Consider the following 23,546-nt stretch of genomic DNA (forward strand, 5'->3'; position numbering starts at 1 on the left):
ATTACGCTGCATACCATGTAAACAGTGCATCCATGTTGCCAGGCAGCAAAGTTATGAATTCTCAATCAACCAAGAAGTCATGCTGGGGGGAGAAATCATGCCCTGAAGGTTTCTAACAGTCAGTGAACAATTGTTATTATTTTTGGGTGAAGTATGACTTTAAGGTCTGGTCAGGTTTGTGGGGCTTTCAGACACACAGTGCAGCTCGCTGGAGTCACCACTGAGTTCAGCTTATTGTTTAGAAGGACAGCAGTGCACATTTTTAACGGCTGCACGCGCATGAAATCATCCGGTTCTGTGCTGTTTGCTTTGTTTGAAGCAGCATCAAACCATCATGGTGCAGCATAAGCCATTAACGAATGGGTTTCCGAATACGTTGGTTCTGTTGTTGCATTGTTTCACCACCAAAAGGGCTTGGTCAGCAAAACATGGTGGCTTGGGTTTTCATTGGCAAACAATCATAACAAACAATTGTAAAGGAGCAAACACTATCAAATGGAAGTTGTTAAGAGGAATTCATCCGGTCTGTGTTTTATTGACCCATGCAGGCCTGACACACTCTTCCTCTACGGACCACAACATGATATACAGACATCCCATTCTCTCCTCTCTTGTTATAGCTACCACGAATTTGCCACTTAAAAGTAAATACTGGTCTTTTTTGGACACTTGCATTTATGACCTATCAGGTCATCTTTCTTTGGAGGACAGTCTCCCACATTCATTTGCCAAGAACATTTGAAAGAACAGATTCACTTACACAAAACAGATTCAACAATGTGACAAGTTAATATAGCAATGTGGAAGTTACAGTCATATATCTCTACAGTTCAGACAAATTCATATGTCGCCAAGGAAGTCTGGTTATTCTAGTTTTTTAATTTCTCACAACATATTGGCCTTATTCTTAGCTAATAGTTCACATCTCTTGGGTAAAATTTGAAATTCGTGACCATATTTTCATGGCTAATAGACTCACCTGCAGGCAATCAGAGCAGGAAACATGATGGTTGATGCAGGTGATGTGAAGGAAGGAGACGTTGTTTGGGGTGACTTAACATGATCTGAGACAACAATGTCTCCCATTTCTATTTGTTAAGGAATCAATAAATACCATTTTTAGCCTGAGAACAGAAAAATATGGCCATTTGCTCCTTAGAGTGTGAGTGATGAAGGAGAAAGAGCCAGAGGGGAAGGGGCTGGCATGTGGGAGCATGTGTGCTTTGTCTTCACCCACAGTCAAACCTGTCACACACTCAGCACGCTCCCTCCACCCCCAACCTGCAGCCTCCTGTAGGGTTCTGGTTCACAGAACTCAATTTTGTGCATTTTCACAGTTGAGATGTGTGTGGAAAAGGTGTTTGATTATTGTGAATAAACAGAGGAAGGTCCTATAGTAGAACGTATGCTGCATGCTTTTATAGGTTTACTGAAATGGGGGAAAATGTGGAGAGAATTTCTTTCATATTATTCAGTCATTATTATCTCGTCGCAAAGATTTTCTAATGTGGTTTTTATTAAATTTGCTGACTTTACTTTTCACTTGAGTTCACTTGGGCCGGAAAAAAAATTGTTTCAAATAATCAAGAAAATCAGAGAAACTGGCCAAGAACCAAGTTGAGTATGCGATCCTCGTGATTGTCGTTTAAAAGGGTCTCCACAGAATACAAACAATAACTGGTGGCAGGCTAACATAGAGAAGGCCTTGACGGCAGTGGTATCTGTTTTTGATACTGTGAACCACCTCTTCGGACTTTGGTGGCACCATGGTCTTGTTATCAGCTTCCTCCCAGACATCCACATCCTACCTCCTCAGTTAATCATGTTAGTCAGCCTTCCAGGCATTAGTCTTAAATTCTCCCTCTGTGCTACATCTCACTACACCAACAAGGCTTCCAGGATATTTTTGAAGCATGAGAAATCTCTCCAATATGGTAATCATGCCCTTAAAAAAAAATAAAAAAGTCCAAAAATTCTTATCCCCTTAATCCTCCCTTGTCTCAAGAAAGCAAGATATGCTGTTTAAAGACTTGTGATGGTTGTTTCATTTTATGAAATTGATTCTTTCGGCCTGTTGCTAAAGGACTGCGTAAAACTGAAACCAGTCAAGACTGTAGGAAATCAATGAGGACAGTCACTTCCTGGAAAAGAGCCGTTGTCGTCTTCGGCCAATAATGCCAGCTGAAAAAGATGTGGTGACGTAGACACTGTAAACACAGGAAGTGGAGAGGGTATTTCTGGGAAGAGATTAACCTTTGAGCGAATGGAGAAATGGTAACTGGTATCTGTATGCAGGCTGCTGTTCATCAGACTGTATCATAACTGCTCTGGGGGCTGCACTTTAAGGCAAATGCAGCATAACAAGGGTATCTTCTTGGACTTCCGATGAGTCGGATAAAATAATGGCAGCAGAGGAAGAAGTTCCTGCATAAGGATAAATGAAATCCCTGGATCACAAGGCTCCTAACTCAATGAAATTCATTCTAAAACAAAAGAAAAATGAAAACTACAGATGAAATGAAGTCAAATATCCCACAAGTGAATTTCCCTCTTGGAAAACTTCATTAGGTTAGTTATTAATTATTAGTTATTAACTTACAGGAAACCTTATTTGTCTCAATTCAAATAGACACTACTAAATCTGCAGATTATCAAACCATTATATTACTTCTTTTAAATAGTAGAGGAGTGATATATATAACATAATTAATCTTGATAAACAAATTGTTTTTTGTCATTTTAAATCTTTTTTAACTGACGAGTCATTGTCAATGTGTTTTTTTTGTTGAACTTTAATTTTAAAGCATGCATTGCTTTTACTACTTCAGTATGTTTGTTTGTTCATTTTTGTTCACTTTATCAGAATTTTTTCTTTTTTTAAACTTTTTTCTTCAATCTCTGTGATATTTTCTAGCTTTTCACTAACACATTATATTTGCTTGTTATATTATTAACTGTACAAAGTGTATTTGTTATCATATTTTATGTTTGCATTGCAAATCAGGACATCCTTGAAAATCTTGAGCATAGTCTGCCTCAGAGCATGCTGGGTGTTCAGCATAATTAAGGTGAAAGTGAACCACCTTCATGAGACCTGACATTAACCCCACAATTAAAAGAAAACTGGGGATAAAGAACCTCTATCCTCCCCAGTAGAATGAGCAGATAGGTCATAGATACAAGTAGTGAAAACCTGTTTCCATTCCTAGGTGACAGATGCCATCCAGTTGCTGTAGTAATCATGACAGGTAAGTGAGAAGTCCTATGCCATCAATAAAAAGCAGGAGCAATCTGCATAAGGAGGTACAGGGAGCAGTGGAGGGATACATATAAAGGCAGGAGGCTCGTGTTTGAGGCTACTAAATGGAGGAAGGTGGGGTTTTTTTGTGAATCTCGTTCACTACAGTCACTTTAGTCGATACCATGCAGCAGCGCAAAGCCACTCGCTGATTTTGTGTCACCGGTGGTGAATATTAGCCTCCTGCTACCTAACCACATCCCACTAAAATGGGTCGTAGCCAGCAACATCTCTAGCCAGCTGCATAGGTCAGAGGACTTGTTGGGTTAAAGAGGAGGAGTGGGTGGAGGGTGCATGACAAATCAAAATCATATGTCTCTCGAGTTTGTTTATTTATCAGGGAGAATCTCCAGAGTAGCTCAGCATTCGCTCAGTGGATGTTCAAATGTGGAAGGAAGCAAAGGTCAAGAATTAGTTTTATGCAGCAGTCTCAGCTCTCGTCCCTCTCCCCACTGCACTTTATTTGCATGTATGCTATTGACCCGGCCTGTGCCACACAAGACAAATGCGCCACCAGTTAATCATTTCCTCGACTCATCCTTTACTCTGACATCCATCATTATTTTCTCCATTCAGTCTCGTAGAGAATTAAAGAATCCATTACCTGAATAATAATCAGAGCGCAGAGTGAATTACCTTTCCAGTGAATAACCTCCACAAAAGGTAAATGATAAGAGACAAGAGAACAGAGGCAGGGTCAAATCTGCATCCGAAAACACCATGCAGATTGCATAATAATGTGTATTCATAAAAGATTAAGCAAATTGAAAAAGTCTTTTGATATGAAGTAGCTCTCTGAGGCTTTGGCACATTGTGCTGCTACGTGGGCTCCAACTAAATATTTAGCACCTATAAGCTGCTCTTCTTATGAAAACAAAGGCGTCCCTTCTTTCAAATATAATTACATTTCCTCTTTGCCTCAGCTAAGAGCTATTTTGAGAACTTGGCTCTTATTTGTTCCCAGCAGGAGAAAATTATTAACCAAAACACTAGCTTAATTCATTTGAGGATATTTTACCTCCCAGGTTTGACAGCAGAGGCCGAAGGGTTGCCGTCTGGAACATAGTGTTTCACAAGCTGAGAAATGTCACAGGGACGTTCTAGAAAAAAAAAACAGATAAATAAAATCTTTAATAAAAGGTTCCAGCAGGTCTCAGCTGGAAGAAATGCTAATAATGTAATTAAAAACACATTCATTTTAATAGATTCTAGTTTTTGACTTTGGCAAGAGCTGACTACATGCACAAACAGGAAAGCACCAAAAACATTTGAACACTTAAAACCAATCATGCAAGTAGAATTGATCAAAACCATCACAGTAACACCCACACCTGCTTCTACTGCACCACAGATGGTATATTTCAGGACTGTAATGTTTTCCTCTTGATCAACACACACTTCTCCCACTTGGATGAATGTATGACTTCCTCCATATGGCTTTGTGTGCTTCTTACACCATGTTTCATCATTAAGTCATAAAATCGGCGACAGTGAAAGAGGCAGATGATGTCACAGCCGATCTGTGCCTCTTTTTTTCTCTCTTTTTTATGTGTTGTAGTTAGACAACCCAACACACTGCAGCGTGTACCAAATCAGAACAATGTTTAATATTTAATACACTTTTCATCTTCCGGTACAACTCAGACACGTGTCCAATGAGATGTTGGTGATGTCTAGTTGCAGGAATGATCACAACCACAGAAACAACTGAATGTAATCACAATAAATCTGTGTTCGGTACCTGAGGTAAACCGTGAAGTGCTACTATCACAGTAGTTCCCCTCAGACTACAGTGGGATCCTTGTCATTGTCAAAAAAAGGGACTGTTAAATAAACTTATTCAGATGACACTGAAAATGGCAAGAAAAGTTTTGGTTTTTTTCAGAACAAGATGATTAAAGTTGACCTGTTTAGCCTTATTTTCCTTTTTGGATACAAAATGTCATCACAGCAAAATCTCATGCTGTTACACCTGCTTGTGTATTTTTGGTTTGAAATGTTTTTGTGTGGTCATAGTGACCTTGACCTTTGACTATCAAAGCATATGAGTTCATCCTGAGTTCCAGTGGAGGTTACTGCTTCATTTGAAAAATTCCCTCATGAGATGTTGTGTTTATGAGAATGGGAAGAATATTGTGCACACGTGCCTTGCTGGCACTTTGTGTCTCTTACGATGGACCTGTCCAACACGTTCACCATAGCAGAAATATCAACAGTGCGGTGATGTGGGACTTAGTAATGAGACCAATATAACCTCTGAAATTAAAGAGAAGTAACAGGAGTGCTCCTGGTGTCCCTCGCACCCCCAGTGCTCAAGGAAGAGAATAATTATGTAAAAAAAGAATCCTGAGGAAGGCGAAAGCTGACATGCTTTCGTGTGTTTTTTATGACTCAAGTCTAGGGACGGGAATCGAAAACCAGTTCTTGTTGAGAACCGGTTCCAAGTGTATCAATTCCTTGGAATCATTTGTCAGTTTTGCAAACGATTCCCTTATTGATTCCAGTGGGAACGAATGACGTCCCCACGCATGCTGGGTTGCTTATGCAACATCATTCACCGCTGTAGCCAGCAGGAAACATTGCGCCCAAGTGGTACAAATGCTTGAAAGTTAAGTTACATTTCACGAGAAATGATGACAACAGGGCAACTTGCAAAGTGGATATTTTATCAAAGGGAAGAAATACCACCAATATGCAGAAACATTTGCACACACAGCACGCGATAACTTTGAATGAATGTAGCGTGTTCGACCTGCTCTGGAGTGAATCTCAACCCAGCAGCAGCGGAATGTCCTCTGCTGTTAATACTGCAGGTAACTAACCAACTAACACTGCCTATCGTGTTAGCGCCACCTCACTACTGGGTTTGTAAGGTGATGTTACTTCCAAACGAAACCAAGTTTATGCTAATCGACCAGTTTGTTCTCTTTTTTTCCAAATGAGAATCAATAAGAGAATCAATAAAGAACCGAATCGTGAAACAGAATTTAAATTGGAATCGGAATCGTAAAAATCGTATCAATTCCCATCCTTACTCAAGTCCAATGAAATAAATGCCTTTTACCTTTTTAAGCTTACCTGAAATTCACAGACTTTGATTTTTCAGGGCATCTTTGGTTATAGTTCCATTTTTTCCCCAAATACCTATTGTGTGTTTTCAAATTCCTATAGAGTCGTTTGAATAATGTCTTGTGTCTAATGGTACTTCATCTAGGCCTCAACATCAGACTATTGTGTGAACCTTTTCATCCCCTGTGAAAAAGCAGTCATAACACCAGGGCCTGTCAGGGTGAGAGAAGCTTGAGAGGATCTGCATGACTTCAATATCTTTGATTTGATATCCACTTGAATGGAAGTCTAGTCTGCTGCCTTGTGGAGGATTTCAAGTTCTTTCACTGAGGCTGTGAGGGGTTCAGCTGCCTTTGTGCGAGAAATAATTACTCCTTCATTAAATTACTTGGAGGGTTTGACACATATTAAACATATTGCTCATCTGTCATGAAACCAAAACGAGTCAAACTACTCATAAAGTGCATCAGACCATTTAATGCTTTAATATCTTGCAGAGAAATGAAATCAAACGTGTTCTCATATTAAACCACACATTGATTTGTGCAGCATATCCTGCTGGCAGGCCCATTGTCAGACTGATGACAAGGAGAAGCGAGAGATTCTTTTCTTCCTGGGAGAAGGTTAAGTAAGACCGAGCTAACTCTATTGAAGTCTCCACATTGGCTGGTGGAGACAAGACAGCAGCTCTCCAGGGATCCAAAGGGTCTCTTACACTTCACTTTACAATACTCCCTTCATCGGGTCGTGTGATTGTGTGTGTGTGTGTGTGTGTGTGTGTGTGTGTGTGTGTGTGTGTGTGTGTGTGTGTGTGTGTGTGTGTGTAAAGAGCACACTGAAAGTTGATTGTAAAGTTACTCTATATTCATTATTTTTTGTTTTATATTTTCTTAACCAAACTGGATATTATTGATGTTTTAAGTAAAATTACAGCAAAGTATTTAAAAAATATATACTTTTAAAACTTGGTACAATGAGAAACTGATAGTGTTATTAATTTTCTAATTAAGCAATGACATTGCAAAACAGGCAGCACAGTGGTGCAGTGGTTAGCGCTGTTGCCTCACAGCAAGAAGGTCCCAGGTCCCGGGCACAGGATCTTTCTGTGTGGAGTCTCCATGTTCTCCCTGTTCCTGTGTGGGTTCTCTCTGGTACTCCAGCTTCCTCCCACAGTCCAAAGACATCAAGAGAGAACGAGGCTGATTGATACTCTAAATTGACCGTAGGTGTGACTGTGAGTGTGAATGGTTGTCTGTCTCTATGTGTTGGCCCTGTGATGGACTGGCAACTTGTCCAGGGTGACCCCACCTCTCGCCCGAAAGCCGCTGGGATAGGCTCCAGCCCCCCCCCCCCCCCGCGACCCTTAACAGGAATAAGTGGAGGAAAATGGATAGATGGATGGATTGCAAAATAGATGTACTACATCTGATACTGCAGACTGTAGACCCTGGGTGGAGGTCATGTGGCACACTCAGGTTGCAGAGATACTTGAACTAATCCAACACAATGAAAAAAACAACACTTTCTCAGTAAAGGACATTTTCATCCAGAAACTCAATATCAATGCTGATCACGTGCACTGGAAACTGCAGAGTATCTGTCTGCTTTCTGAAATGGAGGCTATCACATTCAATATCTGATGCCTCCAAAATTCTGACAAGCAGGTTAACAAAATTATTTTTTACTATTATATTGGAACAGATATCAGATACTGATATACACACCTGCCGTCTCTCTATAAGAGGCAAGAATTTGTGGGCATGCGTGTGTGTGCATGTGTTATTTGCTTTTCTCGACAACACCTCATCCCATCGATTTTAAACTCAGCATGTGGGTTACCCAGGGGGTCCACAGAAGTGCAGGCCAAACAAAGTTGATTGGTTCTCATATTTTTTAACTTGTTTTCTCTGTAAATGTCTCAGCTGGTTCTGTCTCTGCAGGTAGTAATGACAGCAGTATTCCAAGTGTGTGTGTGTGTGTGTGTGTGTGTGTGTGTGTGTGTGTGCTTGTGTGCGCGCGCACGTGTGTGTAGTACATAACTCCAAACAATTTTTGCGATATTATCAGATCAGAATTTTACTTCCTATTTTACTTTACTACTGCAGATTTTACAACGTTCCCATAAGCTGTACTTTGTATTTACAGCTGTAGAATGTTGAAAATTAGTTCAGAATCAGAATCACAAATCCTTTATTAATCCCTTGCGGGAAATTGTTGGATTGCAGTGCTCCATTTCACAGTTAAAGAGCAATATATATAATAAAGCATAACATTAAACTAAATAAATAGAAAGTTTAGAAGGTGAAGCAGGAGCGACTGCAACAGGCTGCATGCGAACCAACGCATGCGCACTGAGTTGCTGAACATGATAAATTTCTATGACTTGGTTTAGGCAGAACAGCGTTTGAGTTTTACTTGGGTATGATGCAGCACATTTACAGCATCTTCACTGATAGATGGACCGCTTGGCTTTGTAACAGCCTGTAATTTAGCCCTGCTAGATGAGTGTTTGGCTTCATAAGTGCGATGCGAAGGGTATTATTTTAGCAGAAGAACAGCCTGCCTAATGCTTTTTTTTTTTTTTAAGCTACTCATGGTACTTCAGTGGACCACAGAGGAAAAACTAGCTGATGTCTTTAGTAAAATGACTAAAATCTAGGAACATAATTGGGTTTAAGTTGATGCTGTTCCATCAGTCTGGGTCTACTTAGAGAATGCGGTGGAGCAAGTAAAATACGGTGTGAATGATAGGTAGGAATGAAGGGAAATGAGCTCCGGGTTTGTTATTATTCAGGTGTGACCAGCAAGCTGCACTCGGGGACACAGATGTTATTCACATTGTGCCATGAGGCTGAATTTGAGACGTGAATAAAAAGATGAATTTGAGATGAAAAGAAAGCGTGAGGAGAAGAAAGAGATCCGTAATGAGCCAAGAGAAAGTTCAATGAAAAAGAAAAAAGAGTGAAACAGTGAGAGGAGTGAGATTACTATTTCAATGAACATGCTTCAATTTGTGGGATTTAGGGACTCATCAGAGAACAGTTTATATTTCAAGTTTCTCACATACAGTAATAATATTCTGCTTAATAGAAAATGAAAACGCAACATACATAAATTATTTTGAGACACCTTGAGGTGAAATATGTGCCTTTATTTTACAAGTGGTCATTAAAGCATCCGTATGGTCACGAATCAAATATCTCTGTCCACAAAGAACAACATACCAATTACCTTGAAAAATCATAAAACTCCCCCCTCATCTCTATCTATGACAGAAAGAAACATTCCAGGCAGGTGAAAGTAGGCCCAGGGGGAAGATAGACAGGCTGAAACGCTGGGTGATTACACCGTGGATGCAAACTGATTGCATTGTGCCAAACGGATGGTCTCGCCCCTGGTTGTCTCATCTCTCAGTCGCAATGTGGAAGTGTGGAAATGCTGAGCATTTTCTCTTTCACAAGACGTACGTGGCTGTGCATCTGCTTGGGAGGCAATGAGCTCTGCTGCCTGGCATTTTGATAGTGCAAGAGGGAGATGAATTTGATAATACATCTCACACAGCCTCCTTCAGGACTTTAACTGTTGTAATATATTAGATGAATGTTAATTGCCTGGTAATATCTATCAGAGATAATAGCAAAGCTTGCAAAGTGAAGCTGGTGCTTGTATTGATCCTGCTGGAGAGATAACTCTAATTTTAAATGCAAAATACATTGTGATTTACTGCACATGCCAGATTTAAAATACAGTAAATAGACTGGATTCATTTAACATTTTCACCAAAGTGCAAACCAGCATTGCTGTCATGCAGTATCTCACTCTTCCACTGGTGAGTGAACCATAAACCTCCAATTACAAGACTTACCTCTTTATGATGTGATTTTTTTAGACTGCACAACAACAACAAAAATCTGGTTTGCCTAGTGCATTTGTCTTGAATTGTTTGCATGCAAAAAACCCTTTTTTTTGTTTGCTTGTTTTTTGCTTGTAATAAGTAAAATAATCCACCAATGCAGTAACCAAAATTTACACAGCACAAAACAAGCGTCTGAAAAATTGAATGAGGTTTTTGCTGACCAAAAATTACACAAATACACTTGGCTTTTGCAGTGTGGCTATTTTTTTGATTTGCATATTTTCTCCTAAATGTTAATTGAAACATTTCTGAATACAGTAAATGTCCTGCCGTGACCTGGATGTTTATGTGCAAGAATCCAAATTAGATGCGTCACATTTCTGCATGTCTTTAAGAGTTGAGAGAAACAATAAACACTCTTGTTGCTCAGTCTTTGTACTTTACATGCAGAACTGAACTTTTCAAACAACCCTAAACCCTCACAGACTTGATTAAGGTCACATCGTCCAGTCACACAAAGCAACAGTGTCCTTAGCTTAATGGCCAATTAACAGTTGTCAGCCGAGACGTGTTTGTCTGTCCATGTGCTCGTGTGGCAGCTAGTAAAATTTGCTGCTCCGAGCTAAAAAAATAAAAAGAAAAAAAGAAAGAAAGAAAAAAGAAAAATACCAGTAGTAGAGTGCAGTGAAGTTAGGATATTAAAAACCACAAGCTCTGTTTCTCTAGTGAGAACCTGGCACAACCTCAGAGATGAGAGATGAGTTTAATTTTACTGAGGTCACAAGGACAAATAAGAAGAAGTCCAAAAAAGGAAGAAGAAATTTAAACCCCTGGGATTTTCTCTATTGACTGGCAGTTTAATCAATCTGAGATATAATACACAGCACTCAAAACAAAAGTTACTGGAGAGATTATTTAAAAAACAGAGGCGCTGATAAAGAGAGATAAAGTGGGAGATGATAAAGACACAATGTGCCTTTGACTCCAGTACTGAAGCATCTTCCAACCCAAGGCCTCTTAGCTTGTTGAATGACTTAAAGCAATTTTTTGCAACATCCACTGAAGAAAGAACATCAAATTAAGAAATGAATATTTTCAAACTAATTAGCTGTTGATTAATTTTAAAAAATGTGCTTGAAGTTATGAGAGCATTCTTTTGTCTTAATTGTCTTTCTGATCTCAGAAGTGAGCTGTGACAGATGCTGCTCTGAAGATTTCACTGGTCTTGTGTGTGTGTGTGTGTGTGTGTGTGTGTGTGTGTGTGTGTGTGTGTGTGTGTGTTAAGTTAAAATCCGTCCTTTCAACACAGGAGTCCCAGCCACCTCCTGATCCTGTACTCTGACCTTCCAGTGAAGAAGCCGAGTGAAAAGAGCAGTTGTTGGCCAGATAAAATGATCGACTAGAGGGGCACTTGGAGTGCACCGACCTCTTCAGAGGACCATGCAATACCGGTATTTACAGAGAAAGTCATGAAAAATAATCTCCAGCTTCTCTCTCGGCCTATGCTCCACCCCTCTATCAGTTTCATGAGATCAGCCTGGTAGGTTCTGTGTAATTCTGCTCACAGACAAACAAGGAACGAAACATAACCTCCTTAGCAGAGGTATTAAAGCAACACTGCAGAGTCTCTGAGGGATGACAGACAAGGGGATAAGATGAAGGAGGAGACAGCAGAGAAATACAGGCAGCATAGCTCACATACATACAGTAGTGCTGCTTTTTCCTCCAAATATGAATGTGCCAAGATTTTAATGATTGCACGGCTCCAAAGAACAAAAACTGCATGCGGCCGCTGCAACAACTTTTACTTTGAAAGAAAAACTCACTTGTCACTTAAGAGAGGGTAACGTTAACTTCTTGCAATTTATCTGCAGGTATGACCTTTTTTCCCCTGAAAAAGTCTGATGAGCACATTCAAATTGAACGCATTAATGTATAGTTTTCACTGTCGTGAGAAGTAAGAAGTGCTGTGTGGTTTAATTACAGGTTTGTGATGTGACTTTAAACACAATGCCAGTAAAAATCATAAGAATGCAGACAATATTTCAAAAAAGAGCTTAGCAGATATATATTCGAATCAAAGCAGAACTGACATTACGAGGATTGATGCATAGTTTTAATGATTTTTCAAAAATTTTTAACTAATTTCCTGTTCCGCATTGTGAGTGAACGACAAAATCACTAAACACACACCATTCCTCAGTCTCGGCAGCAGCAGTGGTGAGTCTCTATGTGAGATACAACTGCCCGTCAGTCAGATATTGCAAGTACTGTGGTGTGAGGCATTGCACACTGTATTTAATGAAAACACGAGAAGCATTTTCATGGTAAACTCCAATGAGTGAAAAGACAAATGAGATTCCAGCTTTTATCAATCTGTTTAATTCAGCACAGGATGACGAGGAGCTACAGTGATTCTCTCTTGGAAGTCACGAGGCGTTTTCCTGTGGAACGGTTGAGAGTAAATTGATTTGCCTGGGGGGAGGTGAAGGAAGAGAGGAGGCATGTCACTCAACAATACACCCCTCTCGTCTCCTGTCTCCAATTTCCATAGTCTGTGCCCAGCTTGGCAGGTGACTGGGTCATACACGTGAGACTCCCAGCTCACCTGAGCTCACCAATTGTTGCCATGACAACGGAGGATACGGCTACAAGGAATGACAGGATGTGTGTGTGTGTGTGTGTGTGTGTGTATGTGTGTGTGTGTAGATTGCAGCGGCCCCTGGTTATATTTACACTTGTGTCACTCCTTCTGTATCAAACAGAAGACGAATCACTTAAAAATAGAGACATGTTACTTCGCGGGATTCACATGACAAGAAATCAAGCTGAACTAAATATTCCACCACATTCGTATTTTTATCCAACAGCAACTCTTTCTTTGTTTTTGTTGGCTTCAAAGGTGCCAAGACCAATTCATTGAGAAAATTTAACTAACGTCATCTATTGTGTGTTTACTAAACACAACACTGCTGTTCTTTTGAGTGCTGTAATAATATCGATATAAATTAGAGCGACAATATGGCTACTTGTTATTTGCTGATCGTAATACAAGTCTGAGAAGTAGTCGTAAAAGAGTGCATATTACTTTGGTGTAAACAAGGGGGAGAGGTGACAGAGAACATCCTGTGCAGCTGCAATACTAGTAGATATCCGATTCATATCTAAAAAGCACTCATTGGCAAATCCCTGAGTAAACTTATAACATGGTTTTAATTAAAAAAAAGGCTAGTAACTACTCATTATGTAATGACAATCATGGCTGTAATGCATGCGTGGTCACATCTACATTCCCTCGTGACGAGATGCCAAAGCAATTTCTGCCCTTTCTGGAGGAAGATGCTGTTCTGTCATACTGCTAATGACTGTATTCCTTCTAATGAGAAGAAAGCCAAATTAGCATATATCCAATTACCTTACATCTCCCTTCACTAGCTACTTTGTTGTGGTTTCAGTTGAAATTTAATGGAAATAATTCGGATGCAAAAAGGTTGAGAACCACTGAAATAAAGAGCCATGTGGGTTACTTATTAAAGAGAGGATTTTGAGATTGGCTAGAAAGTGAATTCACTCAGTGAGTTTGACTGATGTTGATCCAGAAAAGCAAAGGTGGACAGATTTTCCAAATAAATGCAGATTATGTGGCTACTGACCTCAGGCCAGGAGCAACAGGGGCTTTGCAGCCTCTATATTTAGACCAAAGTTTAACAACAAGACAGAAGGAGGCTTTTATGTTCAGTCGACCAACTTCAACTTAATTCTACCACAAGGTCAACCACAAATGTGAAGAGCAGGACTTAAAGGCCAAAGAAGAAGAAGAAGACAGTTTGAATGGTAGACTGACCAGCTACATACCCTCCATTTGAAAAGCTCTGACCTCAGTCATTTCATCCTGTACCATCCCACTTTCCACCCTGATGACACAGAGCACTAAAAGCATACAATCAACAGAAAAGTGCTTTCTAAATGAGATCCACTTTGATCCACTTTACACTTTGAGTGATAATCAACAAAGGAAGAAAAGAAATGCATGGGTACATGATCGAGGCTGCACGGTGGTGCAGTGGTTACCACTGTCGCCTCACAGCAAGAAGGTTCCAGGTTCGAGTCCCAGCTCTGGCACGGGATCTTTCTGTGTGAGTCTCCATGTTCTCCCCGTGCCTACGTGGGTTCTCTCTGGTACTCCAGCTTCTTCCCACAGTCCAAAGACATGCAATTGGGGACGAGGCTGATTGATCCTCTAAATTGACCGTAGGTGTGACTGTGAGTGTGAATGGTTGTTTGTCTCTCTATGTTGGCCCTGCGATGGACTGGCGACCTGTCCAGAGAGGACACTGCCTCTCGCCCATAGACGCTGGGATAGGCTCCAGCTCCCACGCGACCCTTAATAGGAATAAGTGGAAGACAATGGATGGATGGATGCATGGATGGGTACGTGATCCGTGCACAATTGGACTCTGGGGGAGGGGGTGAAATATTGACTGAAAAAGTGAATCACACCCTCTATTATCAGGCTCTCTACATCTCAGCTTTATTCAATGTTTCTGAAACTTTGAAATCCAATGGAAAGAAATGCTGGACAACTCTACAGATTATGGTAAAGCCTGATGTAATTTAGCTACAACACCTGGCCACATCTACAGAGTCATTTATCATTGTGAACGCTCGCTCCACTGACATTAAATTTGAGAGGTTTAGATTCTTTGCGCCCCCCCCCCCCCCCGAGACCACCTCACAATAACAGCCAGAAGAAAGTAGAGGTGTCTGATTATGCAGGGACTTTCACCGGTCCATTACCAACTGAATGGATCACTAATGAAGACCTTGTCTCTTCTGACGCCTCGTAAGAAGAATATCTAGAGCTTTCACGAAATCCATCGCATTTATTTTGCATAAATATTCACTGTCTGCATAGAAAATACCCTTTGCCCATTTAATTAAATATTAGCAAAGGTTGTAAAAGCATGGACGGACGGAATATTTGAGTGACAGCGAGAGGAGAATCTGATTATGCTGAGTGCCCCCCCTATTCTGTGTCTCTGACAAGTTCTATATTGCACATTAATGTGCCATTTTGTAGAAGACGGGAGCAGATTTGTGTGAATGCCTTTGCATCGTGTGTGAGTTTGTGTGTCCGTCAGAACATCAAAGAGTTTAAAATGAAGTGTAATACTACATACTTGCCTCTCATCTTCAGCCTCATTCAAAAAATGCGAGTGGTCCTGCATTTGACCAAGGAGGGTAAATGTGTGTTAAAGGAAACTAACAGAGAAATCTTCAAATTCCCAACACAACAGGGAATATGCTGGGAAGACTGTGTTATGAATGAAAGCAGGAAGATTAATGGGAGGGGTCTCATACTTCCCTCCACAGGACGTCTTGCCCCCCTTGTCACTGCTACTGCCATGAGTATGTGAACAGTCACAAGACTGGAATTTGCTGGGATGGAGCTTCAAGTGTGAGGAATGAAAATAAATATTCAGACTAATAAAGGTCCACTGCAGATGAAAAGGACTGAAGGGAAATCTAAGGTATTAGGTATGTGTGGGTTATAGCAAGGTATCAATCTGAACTGATATTTAAGTCCTAGAGAAATATTAACATCCTAGCTGAGCTTTCTGTTTGAAATTAATTTAAGAATATCAGTGGGGGTATTTTTGGAGCTCCATAAAACAATCGTATGTAAAATCTCATTAAATAATCAAATAAATGGCAACTGCAATGAGTTCTGTCATGAAGAAAAAACAAATCTCATTTCATTGTAATATTATCATTTTATAAAATACCATCCATTCATCCATCTTCTTCTGCTCATCCAGGGTTGGGTCATAAAGGCAGCAGCCTAAGCAGAGAAATCCAGACTTCCCTCTCCCCAGCTTTTTTTGTCCAGCTCCTCACAAGGGATCCCGCGGCATTCCCAGGCCAGCTGAGAGACATAGTCTCTCCAATGTGTCCTGGGTCTTCCCCGAGGCCTCCTACTGTTTGGATGTGCCCTGAACACCTCTCCAGGGGCATCTGGGAGGCATCCTGACCAGATGCCCGAGCCACCTCATCTGACTCCTCTCGATGTGGAGGACCAGTGTCTCTACTCGGAGGTCCTTCCGGATGGCAGAGCTTCTAACCCTGTCTCTAAGGGAGAGCACAGGCACCCTCTGGAGAAAACTCATTTCGGCCTCATGTACCCACAGTCTCGTCCTTTCGGTAATTACCAAAGCCCATAGGTGAGGGTAGGAATATACATTGACTTGGAAATTGAGAGCTTTGCCTTTCGGCTCAGCTCCCTCTTCACCACAACGTACGATGCAGAGTCCACATCACTGTAGGTGCCTCACCAATCGCCTGTTGGTCTTGCAATCCATTTTTCCCTTACTCGGGAACAAGACCCCAAGGTACTTGAACTTCTCCACTTGGGCCAGAATTTTACCCCCGACCCAAAGATGGCACTTCACTCTTTTCCAGGCAAGGACCAAGGACTCAGACTTGGAGGTGCTGATTCTCATCCTGGCTGCTTCACACTCGGCTGCGAACAAATCCAGCGAGACCTGAAGGTCATGGCCCAATGAAGCCAGCAAGACCACATCATCTGCAAAATCAATGACAAAGGGCAGCCCTGGCAGAGTCCAACCCTCACTGGAAACGAGTCCGACTTACTGCCAGCAATGTGGACCAAGCTCTGGCACCAGTCATACAGGGAGCAAACTGCCCAAATCAGACCAAATAAGCCCTATACCCCATACTACCAGAACCCGAACCACAAAACACATGTAGACTGGTTGGGCAAACTCCCATGCTCCCTCAAAGACCTTGCTGAGAGTGTAGAGCTGGTCTGGGATGACAGGTACCAACTACCTTACATCCACAGCTCCGATTGGCCACCTCTACAATGGAGGCACAGAATATGGCTGACTCTGACTCAATATCTGCTGCCTCACTCAGAACTAATTAGAACCTAATTGAAACTCTCCCGGAGGTGGGAGATGAAACTCCTTCTGTCGGAAGACTCTGCCAGGAGTTCCCATTAAACCCTCATAATGCATTTGGACCTGCCAGGTCTGGCCTGCGTCCTCCCCTGCCATCGGCGCCAACTCACCACCAGGTGGTGATCGTTGACAGCTTCGCCCCTCTCTTTATTTGAGTGTCTAAGACATATGACCGCAAGTCCAGCGTCACAACCCCAAAGTCGATCATTGAACTGCGCCCAGGGGTGTTACGGTGCCAAGTGCACATGTGGACACCCTTATGCCTAAAAATGGTGTTCATTATTGATAATCTGTGACGAGCACAGAAGTCCAATAACAAAACACTGCTTGGTTTCAGATCAGGGGGGCCATTCCTCCCAATCACGCCTCTCCAGGTCTCACTGTCATCGCCAATGTGAGTGTTGAAGTCCCCCAGCAGAACAAGGGAATCCCCAGAGGGGGCACTCTCCAGTACTCCCTCTAGGGAATCCAAAAAGGGGGGGTATTCTGAACTGCTATTTGGTGCACAAGCGCAATCAACAGTGCAAAAAGCAGTGTTACAAAGGGGTTGATAGTTTCCGGAAATATTTCACGGGAGGTCAGGAATTTTTTCTTTGCAAGAGGTGGAAACTTTGCATGGAATTCATAATATATGAATATATTGGGAATTAAATAAGCTGGACATTGTGATGATAGAGATGTTACTGTAGAATTGAATAAATTAGACATGATGTGGAAATTTATACTGACTGTATTTAAGAGTCAAAAATGTTTTTCTAAAAATGTGTATTACACATTTTTGCCGGGCCGTCAGTTTATAACAATGTAAGATGTGTTAGAACACTTAAATACGGTTTAAAAAGTACAGTAACGAAAGTGCCCGCAACATTTCCAGTTCCATTAACTTCAATGGAAAGTTTATAACTTTAAATATTTATGGAATTTTGCAAACTAATTAAAAAGGAGACTTAAAGACATTTTATGAACTCTCTGAAAAGCTCATTTAAACTTCTCAAAGATCAGTGGGAACTCCACAGAGGAAAATTACTCGTCGGTTCAAACTCTATGGATACAAGACGAAACTTCCTTAAATATTCACATCTAAACTGACAACCCTCCGTGGATAACAGTGATGCTACAGATTTTAATCTCTACAAATTAGCCCCTAAAGAGATGACAGCTGTTTAACAACAACAGAGATCCGTGATGCTGTTAGATTTTGCCAAAGGCAGCATTTTGTTGTTAGTAAAGCTCACATGCTGTGGGGGCAGTGAGAGTTCAAAGTTAGAACGCCAACTGTCTCGTGTCGAGGGGAAACACAGCTACCCACACACACAAGTTTCTATTTATATGCAAATGGGAAGTGTCAAGGCAAGGAGTGATGCAGGGTTCGCATCTTTTGGAACTTTCATATTTTATTTCAGTAGAAAAAACTGTGGGTCACAACAGCATGAAAGAGGTGTAGAGGATGAGACATAAGCACTGATATCCTGCCTCCCATAGCTTTGACATTATAAAACATATAAAAAGTTAAAACAATGTGGAATACAAATATGGAATATGGAATGTTAAGATTGTGAACAGGCTTTCAGTGATGACACCATTCCAGTTCTATAAAATGTCATAAAATCCCACATCAGGGCTGATGTACAGTAGACATGATCAACTGCACAATTTAAGACAAATTCTGGAAAAAACAATTTACACATCAAAAAGGCACAGGAAGATTTTCAGTAAAACCTACATATTCTGAGGTTTACAACTGGAAGAGAGGACAGAAGGCCAGCTGTGTTTTAGACACAGACAAGGCTGGGTAAACAGGGTCAGTAAACCTGTGGTTGAAGGAATGCAGCAAAGCTATACTGCCCCCTGCTGTCACATTAAAGAATGATAAGATCCCCTCCTCAAAGTCGAGGAACACTCCAACCCTCTGGAGCCTGTCAGCAGCCACGGGCACCGCCACCTTGTTATGCAGAGCTTCCAGTTTCCTCCTGTCACAGGCCAGACACCACGAATGTGCATTGAAGCCAAGACGAGAGCTGTCTTTTTGACCCTTCCTCTCCATCTGACCATAACACAGCCCCACCTTCCAGCGGCCGTCATCCATAGACACGGTCACCTCCCAATACCAGCGACCTCCTTCCAGGGCGCGGGAGGCCAGGACTTGAGGGAAGGAGCTGAACCGGGCCTCTTGGTCAGTGTAGAGCTGCTGGACCTCGTTGTAGGCCACCCTCATGTTGTTCTCAGACAGCTGTAGCTTGGGGTGGGCTGTATCTGCATCCAAGATGGGTATGGTGCCGTCTGCGACCAAGAACATTGAAGAAGAAGGGTTTAGACTCCATGTGACTTCTATTGGTTTTACAAACTGAAGACACTTGAGAGTGAGAACTAAAGAAGAGTTGGTATGAAAGAGTTGGTCTCACAGAGAAGTCGGTACAGGTCTCCATCTTTGTTTGGCGTGGCAATGACCACCGCATCCAGACGTTTCTCCGTCCACTTCTGCAGGCATTTCAACTGGGCTTCATCTACTTCTTCTGGAGCCTCCAACCCATCCACACAACTCCCTAAGTCACGATTCCTAGGAAAACAGATCAAAGGGTGTAGAGCATGGAAACCTTCCAACAACAAAGGAGACAGAGACCACTGTATAATTTAATATGGTGCATTAGTCCTAACAGACTTCACTACCTGAGTTGTATTTATTGTTATTCCACCAGAGCCATAATATACTTGTAATGTCCTACTAATAATTAGTAATATTTAATTAATCGTAATTGTACCATCTGAATGTGTTCAACATTATTCAGTCATCTGTGTATCTTCACTGTACAATTAATTAAATGAATCTCCATTGTAGTGAGGAGGACTCTTGTGTACATGTGAGTTTAATATATCATTTCATAAGGTGGCTTGCTCATGAAATGTCATGAACTTATTTTTCTGTTTGCACTGGAGGAGTTCATTACAGAGACTGAAAATGGGATTCACCACATCTCTACCCCGTGTTCATTATTCAACGCAGAGATTTTTCTTTAATCATAGTTTGGTTTGGATTTGTTGGATCATAACTAAGGTTTCTACCATAAGTAACTTTGTCCTCACAGTCCCGACAAACAAAATACATCAAAATCAAATAACAGACCTAAAGTAAACTTTCCATCATTAACAGACCATAAATGGATATTTTTCTATGGTAGAAAGTTGTTCCAAGTATCATGGAACTGGCAGTAGCACACAGATTCTGGAAAGGCAAATTGCTGTTGAATTTGTTTTTTCTTTCTTGCTGTGAGCAAAGAAAACTAGTTCTGCTCATCACTGAACAGAATCTGTTCAACCTGGACACAAGAAAGCAAAAAACAGAAAAGGTAATACGGGATAACACGAGAAGTACGCGAGAAGCTTTGGTTTTTGGAATGAGGCTGAACCAACCCTTTAGGACTTTGGTTTGTTTGTTGGTAGTTTAGTCACCATGCAACTATGTTGGAGTTAAGAAGAGATTACTCACAGTTGAGCGATCTTGCTGTATTCCTGCCATTTGTCAAAAAGAGAGGAAAAAAAAGTTTTTGATTTTTCTGACATCAATTCCATGTCTGCCATTTCACCTGTAAGCAAGCAGCTTCTTCCTGCTACTCACCAGGATAAAGGCTTGCTCCTGGATGCGTTTTTCCCCCTTGGTATCAGCCAGTGCCTCCAAGGTGTGAAGTCCTTGCTGTATAGATTGCAGGGAGCTCTGGAGGCGGCCGAGTTTCCCCTTCAGTCCCCCCAGGACCCTGTTCTCCTCCTTGGCCACACACTGTAGAGCTGACTGCTCCTCCTGTTCCAGGGCCTCCCTGATGGCAGTGTACTGCTGCTGCACGCCGGCGCGAGCCTCACTTAACACCACCTGGAGACGGAGGAGGAATATGAGGACATATCTGTCACTGATGGCAGAGGACTGATATCAAACTACTTAAGTTACAAAGGAAATATTAACTGAAAAATATGATTTTTAAATTAGGTTTTCAGCTATTTTCACTTCTGACATCATATCCTCTTCAGCTCAAAGAAATGCACATTCCCAACCTGAGATTGTGACATTGAATTCAACATAGAAAAGTATTATTGGACAGTTTTTAAACAACCTCCCCTTTAATTCAATTTGAGGATAATTTGTACTGAGACTAGTGAAGTGTCTTACTCGGAAAGTCTCTTTTTTTTTAGTCAATTCAGCCACTCTGCTCGTCACTTGCTGCTCAGCCAACTGAAGTTGTCGTATCTCTTCTTTCAGATTACCCTTAGAAGATAAAATACACAAAACATCACAAATCACTCATGGCTTGATTTTAACAAAGTCAGCTAGCCCTCACCTACCCTGAGTTCTCTCTCTGCCTCCCTGATGCTGATGCAGACGTGGTCCCGGTGGGAGCCGATGACGGTACACACGGTGCATACACACAGTGCACACTGCCTACAGTAGATACGGTTGATCTCATGATGCTCCTGGCACCTCCAAAGAGAAATGTCCTCCATGGGAGGAACCAGTGTATGAGTCTGGAACACAGGCGACTCCATGTGGGGACGCAGGTGCTCTGCACACATGGAAGCTCCGCACACCAGACAGGTCTTAACAGCATATTGAAACACAGATTTAGGGCAATAATGGCAGGGCACGGGGCTGGTTGTTCTGCTTTCACGCCGTGAAAATACACCAATACGGCTTTGGGACCCTGAGGCAGTCGCTGAATATATCAGTGGTTGCGTGCTGATGTGGTGGACAGGAGATGAAGCTTTTCCAGTAGTTGACGTCCCAGGACAGGGATCACAGCTGACGTGTTGCTTTGACAACACACACGTGTCTTTTTGGGATGTTGTAAGAAGGGGCGCATCACATATATCGACTTCATTTGAGCTGTCAGAGCCATCTGTTGTGACAGCTTCTTCTGGTACAAACTGGTTCTGTCGGACAGACTCGTCTTGAGGGGCAACACTCCCTTGTTGTGCACTGCTGTCATAGATGTCACTGTTGACACCATCATCGTCACACTCAGACTGTGCAGATTTGGGGTTCACATCATTTGCCGCTACTTGCACACCAGGCAGACGCTCTCCTCCATCAGTGGCCCTGTCACAGGTAGCCTCCTGGTAGATTCCTTCACATGTGGAAGTCGTGGGAGTCTCACTGTTGCCAGTCCTGACACAGGTAGGTTCTTTAGTTGACCTCTTTGTGTCAGGTTGTTCTGGTACAGATGTGTTGGCCTTCCTCTTCCGGAGAAGTCTGCTGGTCAGCGAGGGCCTGGTCAGGGTGGAGTTTAGTTGGACTTGATCATCCTTACCGGATGTGCCTGAAAAACATAACATATACATATACATACACACACACACACACATATACACACACATACATATATATACATATACACACACATACATATATATACATATACACACACATACATATATATACATATACACACACATACATATATATACATATACATAAACACACACATACATTTATATACGTATACATACACACACATACATACACACACATACATATATATACATATACACACACATACATATATATACATATACATACATACACACACATACATATATATATTGCAGTCAGATATCTTTTCTACATCGAGCAGCCCTATTAACTCATTGAAGACAAGGTAGACCTTAAACACAAATGTCCTTAAAAACGCGATGGATGTCCAGTTATTGACTCCTTTCAGTAAACAAACATGCAAGTCGGGGGAAAAAAAACAACTCTAGTTCAATAAATCCCATGTTTTCCTTCATTCCTGGGGCTTTAGCGGGCCAAATATTGAACAGCGTCTAGTCAGCTGACTGTATCGCTTAGGAGGAGGAGAACATTAGCAAAGTTAGCGAAAAGTTAGTGTTGCACTTCCGTCTTCTTTACCGTGGATTAGGGTTAGAGTTATTCACACTGTCCTTACCAGCCTTAGTGGAAAAAGATTACGGTACCTGCCGAGGCGGTGGAGTAAACCTGTCCACCTTTGGAGGGCGGCCATATCAGACGACTATCAAACGGAGGAGTCTGGTACACTGTTTTACACCTCCACTCCGGACAGCAGAACGGCCCGCTAGGTGTAGTACTCCATAAGTCTCCGATACACCTTTGGCAGAACCGGTGGTTGCACTTTAAGGTGACGGGGTCCGGGGTCAGCTCGTCGCACAGGGGACACTTGGTTGGGGTGTCCAGCGATGCACCCATTTTGTTTTGACTGACGTTGAAAACTTGTTTCCGCAATCACAAGCGCAAGAGGGGGCGGGGCCAAGTGTTTGAATCCCGCTTCCACGACCCTTAAAGGTAAAGTCGAATAAATACAGAAAACACCCCGCATAATGTCGG

General features: G+C 41.8%; 1 protein-coding gene across 1 annotated transcript; it reads right to left on the bottom strand.

The window, feature by feature from the left end:
* Positions 1-18,579: 18,579 nt before the first annotated feature.
* Positions 18,580-23,442, bottom strand: LOC147259087 (tripartite motif-containing protein 14). Its single transcript, XM_086207843.1, has 7 exons — positions 23,159-23,442; positions 21,533-22,503; positions 21,360-21,455; positions 20,817-21,065; positions 20,688-20,710; positions 19,606-19,760; positions 18,580-19,483 (listed from the first exon to the last, which is right to left on the bottom strand). The coding sequence occupies exons 1-7, from the start codon at positions 23,406-23,408 to the stop codon at positions 18,939-18,941; spliced, it is 2,289 nt and encodes a 762-aa protein (XP_086063969.1). The 5' UTR covers positions 23,409-23,442; the 3' UTR covers positions 18,580-18,938.
* Between the last annotated feature and the right edge of the window lie 104 nt (positions 23,443-23,546).

Source organism: Aulostomus chinensis, chromosome 7 (genome assembly GCF_037954235.1).
Source record: "Aulostomus chinensis isolate RoL2024-O1b breed Wild chromosome 7, RoL_Achi_v1.0, whole genome shotgun sequence".
NCBI classification, from domain to species: domain Eukaryota; kingdom Metazoa; phylum Chordata; class Actinopteri; order Syngnathiformes; family Aulostomidae; genus Aulostomus; species Aulostomus chinensis.